Here is a 6,859-nt window from a genome sequence, read left to right as displayed (position 1 = left end):
GGCCCATGGCAACCAGAGAAGCCACTCTGGTTGCTAAGACAGCGAATTGAAAAGGTCGGTTTAATGACGAGGGGGATCTCCGCCCACTTGACTCTCTGTCATAGAAGTGAAGGAGGAGTCGGGGGAGCGCTCAGTAACTCATCAGGACAACTAAAATGTGAGTGAACAAACCCCTGTATATTACACTCTTTTGCACACCTCACCTAAGCACAAGAATACCAGCGATAGGCATCGTTATCACCAGGTTACATATAGAACTATAAGCGAAACGATGTCAAGAGGACACAGGTGCATATTCACATAAACTATATGGAATTAGATAGTAAGTGAATAGCCAATACTATTATAGCATGGTATTTCGGTTCATGCTTTAACTTGCAGCATTTTAAGAGAACTGTGAAATAGATATATATCTTATTGAAGTCATCCCGCAGGACTGTGAGCTGGTATGAGGAGGAGAGTTAGGGATGAGTTAATGCAACAGCATGGATTTAAAGTGGTAGTGCAGTTAATCCGGCTGCATACACAGAAAGGACAGTACTGACAAGATCTACTACAGCAGGCATTCTTTCAAGCCACACCGCATACAGGGCTCTGAAATTCTAAACTAACTGAGGATGTTCAGTATACAATGAGTCATAATTATTCCCCGAAGTGTTTGCTTGGATAGTAATTGAGACAGCTGATCTCTGTTACAACTTCAGAAAGGACACCGATACCCAGGGAAACATATAGCAACATATTTAACAACATTTGCAACATTTGCTACAGTAACATTCATCAGTGAGATCATCACTTCACTAAAGAAAAAGAGGGGAATGTTATTCTGGCTAAAGACTTTGTGTTACATATTTAATATAAATGCTTTATTTGATAAGTGTCATGAGTATGTTGTAGTGCACTACTATTTTTAAGAGTACCCGGGTCACTCTCATACTAGCCTTCAGGTATAATTTTTTGTGTATGCATGCAAACATATTGTATAGGTTCCTGACAGGGGAAATAGTAGTATGGGATAAATCTATATTAGAGTATCAGAATTATAATTAATGTATACAGTCACACTTTCAGTGTTACGGGGTAAATAAATATACATGTTTATACTTACCCGATGTAAATTGTAACTTTGTGTTCAATCCGGAGACCCTGGAGGCGAGAAGACAAAGCACAGGTACCATATTATATTGTGAAAACAAATGTGCCCTCTATACATTTAGGATACATATGTACTTATAACTATTGTACATTATTAGATAGGGGAGGCTTACCCAGGCAAGCCTAAGTAAATAGCTTGGGTGGAGGCACAAAATACTTAGTAACCATCTTCTAGTGAGACCACTAGGACATATAGTAGCTAAGGAGGGGTTACATTTGGAGGCACCGCGTGAGATACTTTTTCCAATATACTCAGGAGTAATTGAAGCACAGTAACCAAAATGAATCAATATACAAGTAGTGAAGCCTTTAATTGGTGTACAAGAAAGGGAGTGAATCCAGAAAGGAGTTTTATATTATGTGGGGATCTCACAGACATCACCGAGGGAACAATTATGACAGAGATGTTATTTTTGTTTGGGGTAAAACAACCAAAGATTGCTGATAAGCAGTTTAGGGAAAGCGGAGAGTTGTGCGCTGTATTAATATCTACTAGCCAAGATTTAGAGTCTGAGTTGTTGCCTAAGGTGGTGGCTGTGAGATCTAACCCAGACCGCAGGTGGAAAATTATATGGCCTGAAAAGGATAGCAGTGAAAGGGCTGCTGAACCCTTAATTGAGGGTGATTTGTCATCTCCGGATAGAGGAGATCTTTCTGCAGCTAGGGGAGAAAGTAGTCAATCACCAGGTATTGAAGAAAAGTTAGGGAATCAGTTGGAAGTTATAGCTGATAAAGTAGTACATCAATTAGAAAGGTGGCATTATGAGGGTAGCTATAGACGATTGAGGATTTTCTCAGGAATGCTTCCTGTACCTACTGGTGAGGAACCTTATGAAGCCTGGAGGGAAGCAGCCATACAGCAGTCGGAAGAGTGGCATTGCCCTGATCACATAAAGAAGCAAAGAATTGTAGAAAGTTTACGGGGACCTGCCATGGGAATCATTCAGGCCACTAGAAAGAGTAATCCTGAGGCCACTGTGGCTGACTACTTCCAGGCTTTAGAATACACATATGGGACCTTAGAAGACGTAGGTGATTTGGTTGCTAGATTCAACCATACATATCAAAAGATAGGGGAAAAGTTGTCGCAATATGTATATAGGTTGGATAAAATAATTTATAAAATAGTAGATAAGGGAGGATTATCTCCTGCTGAGGTTAATAGTAGTAGGTTGACCCAAGTAATTCAAGGAGCATTAACGACTGACCCTGTGGCTCAGCGATTGCGGTGTACTTCGTTATTGTTAGGAAGTCCCACCCTTAATGATTTAATTAAGGAAATTACCCAGGAAGAAGCGTTAATTACAAATAGGGAGAAAACCCATACCAAAGCCGTAAAAGTTGTAGTACCCTCCCCTGAGGCTCAAGTGTCACGGGATGACAAGTTACTCACTTTGGTAGAGGAACAAAATAAAAAAATGGACCAGCTTATTCTGGCATTAAACCAAAGGGTGGCACCGTCCAATGTAGCTTCCCATAATTCTACTAGAGGGCTTACTAATGGTAGGGGAACGTTTAGGGGAAGTAGAGATGTTACATCAAGGGGGTGTTTCCGATGTGGACAGCTGGGTCATAGGGTGGTGAACTGTCCCTTTGGCTGGAGTACCCCTGAAGCCGGAACTAATGGTCAGTTAGATAATGTTCCTTTTCAGGGAAACGACAGTGGGAGGTTGGCGGGCCCCTCGCCGTCTCCCAGAAATTAGATGTAGATTCAATGGGGAGTGCCCAGTGGAGTAGTTCTATCCCTGATGGTATGATTGGACCTGCTCCTCGTGTGGTCGTTAAATTGAATGGACATCCCTGTCCTGTATTATTAGACAGTGGGTCCCAGGTATCCATTATATTTGAGCACTGGTATAGACACTATCTCTCTGATGTTCCTATTATGCCCTTGGAAGGATTGGTAATCTGGGGGTTAAGTGACCAGAAATACCCATATTTGGGTTATGTACTAGTTAATATAGAATTCCCAACGGAATTCATTGGTGTGTCAGAACCATTACCTTTCATTGCTCTGGTATGCCCAGAGTCACCAGGGGATAAGACAGCAATGCCGGTGATTATAGGAACTAATGCTCACTTATTCAAGGTTCTCAGTGATTGGTGTTTAAAAATGAGTAGGGAAACTATGGCTGCTACCATGTTGACTCACATTACTGATTTCCCGGAAATAGAGTCTGGGCACAGGGAATCCTCTTTGGCTCAGGGTCTATCACTGGGCGATTTAATTCCATGTTTCCAGGGGAGTGACCTTGGGTTGGCAGAGCGAGATGCTCTATGTAAAGAATTGATGAAAAGGCAGCATGTCTTTTCTCTTGGGGAATGGGACTTGGGTAAAGCGGCAGGTGTGGAACACTGTATTAAACTTACTGATGAGACTCCCTTCAGGGAGAGATCACGCCGACTTGCCCCTGCGGATTTGGAGGATGTTAGACAGCATCTCCGAACTTTGCTGGAAACTGAAGTTATTCAGCATTCTGAGAGTCCATATGCCTCCCCTATAGTAGTGGCTCGAAAAAAAAATGGCAATATCAGAATGTGTATTGATTATCGGAAGCTTAACCAACGCACAGTACCAGATCAATACACTGTTCCTAGGATAGAGGAGGCATTGGACTGTCTGCAGGGAAGTAGGTGGTTCACAGTGCTAGATCTCAGGAGTGGGTATTATCAAATACCTATGAGTCCCCATGATAGAGAGAAGACTGCATTTATCTGCCCTTTAGGTTTCTTTGAGTTTTTAAAGATGCCTCAGGGTATTAAGGGTGCCCCGGCTACCTTCCAGAGGATCATGGAACAAACAGTGGGTGATATGAATTACCGTGAGGTATTGGTTTACCTTGATGATATCATCGTATTTGGATCCTCTTTGCAGGAACATAATCATCGTTTGATTAAAGTACTGGATAGATTACTAAAAAAAGGGTTAAAACTTTCTATAGATAAGTGTAAGCTCTGTCAGCCCTCTGTTATTTTTTTGGGACATGTTGTGAGCCGACATGGTATTTCCACTGATCCCACTAAGGTGGAAGCTGTGAATAGTTGGCCCAGACCCACAAGGCTGAAGGAGTTAAGATCTTTCTTAGGGTTTTGTGGGTATTACCGCCGCTTTGTACCCTATTATTCGGTGATATGTCGCCCGCTTAATGAATTAACCAAGGGATATCCACCTGTTGGTAAAGCCATACTGGTCAAACCGTCTAACAGGGGGGGTTATTTTAAACCATCTGAAGAATTTGGGGATAGATGGACAAGCCAATGTGAAGAGGCCTTCCTCAAGTTAAAATGGAGTCTTACCAATACCCCTGTATTGGCATATGCTGATCCGACAATACCTTATGTACTACATGTGGATGCGTCCTTTGATGGCCTAGGGGCAGTATTGTATCAACCTCATGAAGAAAAATTACAACCTATATCCTATATTAGCCGGGGATTGTCCAATAGTGAGAGGAGATATCCAGTACACAAACTAGAATTCCTTGCTCTTAAATGGGCTGTGGCTGATAGATTCCATGAATATCTATATGGAGCCAGCTTTGAGGTATTCACTGACAATAATCCTCTGACATATGTGCTTACCACTGCCAAATTAGATGCCACAGGGCACAGATGGTTATCTGCACTTTCTATCTATGATTTTAAAATTAAATATCGTCCAGGCATCAATAACATAGATGCAGATTCGTTGTCTAGGTTGACAAGAATCGAGAGTGAACCTAATAGGTCAGAATGGATTGAAGTTCCTTCAACAACCCTTAAAGGATTGTGCTTTACTATACGATGCCAAAAGGAAGAGATCCAGGAAAGCATTAGTGCCCTTGGAGCCTCTGAAAAGGCATTACCCCTGGCTTACTGTTGGTTAAGTCAATTAGAATTAGGAGGCCTTTCATGCATAGGTAAAGACAAAGTCCGTATGGATCAACGAAGTGATTCAGATATCTCTGTTGTCATACGCTGTATTGAGTCAGGTGGTGCTGACTGTGATATAGGCGCTATGACACCTGCTTCAAAGTTGATGATGAGACATGTCAAGCAACTGGTTGTGAAGAACGGTATACTGTACCGTAAATTGGTTAAATCAAATGGAAAAATAAAATTTCAATTGATTACTCCACAATGTTATAGGGCCACTATTTTAAATTCCTTACATGATCAGCATGGTCATCTCGGGGTGGATAAGACAGCAGGATTGATCAATGACCGTTGTTACTGGCCATTTATGGAACAGGATATTGCAAATTACTGCAAAACCTGTGGTATTTGTGTATTGAGGAAGACTTTTCCCACTAAGTCTTCTCCCCTTGTGACTATTAAAAGCCAGGGTCCTATGGATCTAGTCTGTATTGATTATTTATCATTAGAAACATCACCAGGGAAAAGATGTAACATTCTTGTAGTAACGGATCACTTTACCCGCTATGCTCAGGCCTATGTTACCCCTGACCAGAAGGCGGCTACAGTAGCCAAGACCCTATGGGAACGGTTCTTTGTCCACTATGGGCTACCAACTAGATTGCACTCCGACCAGGGGCGTGATTTTGAAGGAAAAATTATTCAGGAACTTTGTCTGTGCTGTGGGATAAAAAAATCTAGAACTACCCCTTATCATCCACAGGGTAACCCACAGCCGGAGCGTTTTAATCGTACCTTGCTCAATATGATGGGTACACTGGATCCACAGGGTAGAACTCAATGGAATAGGAAGATATGTCATTTGGTTCATTCCTACAATTGCACTAAGAATGAATCCACTGGGTACTCCCCATATGAATTGATGTTTGGGCGGGAAGCCCGATTGCCCATAGATGTTTCACTAGGTCTTCCCTCCCATGATGCAAATGGGCAAACTCATTCACAATATATAATTAAATTACGAAGAGAGCTTAGAGATGCCCATAAATTAGCGCAGGAAGCGTCAAAAAAAGCTGGGGCTAAGAACAAGATTAGATATGACCTGCAAGTAAAAGAGAATGTATTAAGAATAGGGGATCGGGTACTAATACAGCAATTAGGAATTCCCAGACGACAAAAACTAGCTTATCGATGGAGGCCTAATCCATATGTGGTAGTAGATCAATTACCCAATATACCAGTCTATAAATTAAGGTCAGAATCGGGGGAGGGACCAGTTCTTACGTACCACCGACAGCATCTTTTGCCTATAGCACAAGATCTTCGTCTCCCAGATATTACTGAAGATGAGCTACTCGTAAGATCTAATTGGAGAAATGGTAGTAGATTACGATCTTCCCAAGACCAATATCAATTATCAGAAATCCCAGTAGGTCATGATGAGGATACTGAGGAAAAGGAACATGGCCCAGGATATTTCTACTATAGTGGTGATAATGATAGCTCGGTTCCTTGGATCTCTGATGGTACCACACCTCATGCGATTAATGAGAGTTTCCCAGAAAACGATTGTAATATATTAATTAATATTAATAATGATGATGGAGAGATAGAACCTGAGAAAGGACTTGCATCAGAAGGGAATATATGTGATACTGATGTTAACACTAGTAGGGATCTTTGTAGTGAGAATAGGATTCCTGATGCTGGTGAGAATATAGTGCATAGTTATAGGCCATCCAGGGAACGGAAACCTCCATTGATATTATCATATCCTGAATTAGGTAAACCCTCATATTTACCTCAAATGATTCACCCAAGTATAATACTTACCTGGCCTTACTTTGGG

The 6,859-nt window shown here is 41.6% G+C and overlaps 1 protein-coding gene across 1 annotated transcript; it reads left to right on the top strand.

Moving 5' to 3' along the window:
- The first annotated feature begins 1,436 nt into the window (after positions 1 to 1,436).
- LOC134949791 (paraneoplastic antigen Ma1 homolog) lies at positions 1,437 to 2,858 on the top strand. The gene has a single exon (XM_063938520.1). It carries the CDS (start codon positions 1,437 to 1,439, stop codon positions 2,856 to 2,858), a length of 1,422 nt encoding a protein of 473 aa, XP_063794590.1.
- The last annotated feature ends 4,001 nt before the right edge of the window (positions 2,859 to 6,859 follow it).

This window comes from Pseudophryne corroboree, chromosome 8 (assembly GCF_028390025.1).
Source record: "Pseudophryne corroboree isolate aPseCor3 chromosome 8, aPseCor3.hap2, whole genome shotgun sequence".
Classification (NCBI taxonomy): domain Eukaryota; kingdom Metazoa; phylum Chordata; class Amphibia; order Anura; family Myobatrachidae; genus Pseudophryne; species Pseudophryne corroboree.
Note: the sequence above shows the minus strand (reverse complement) of the source record. Positions and strands in the feature narration are given on the sequence as shown.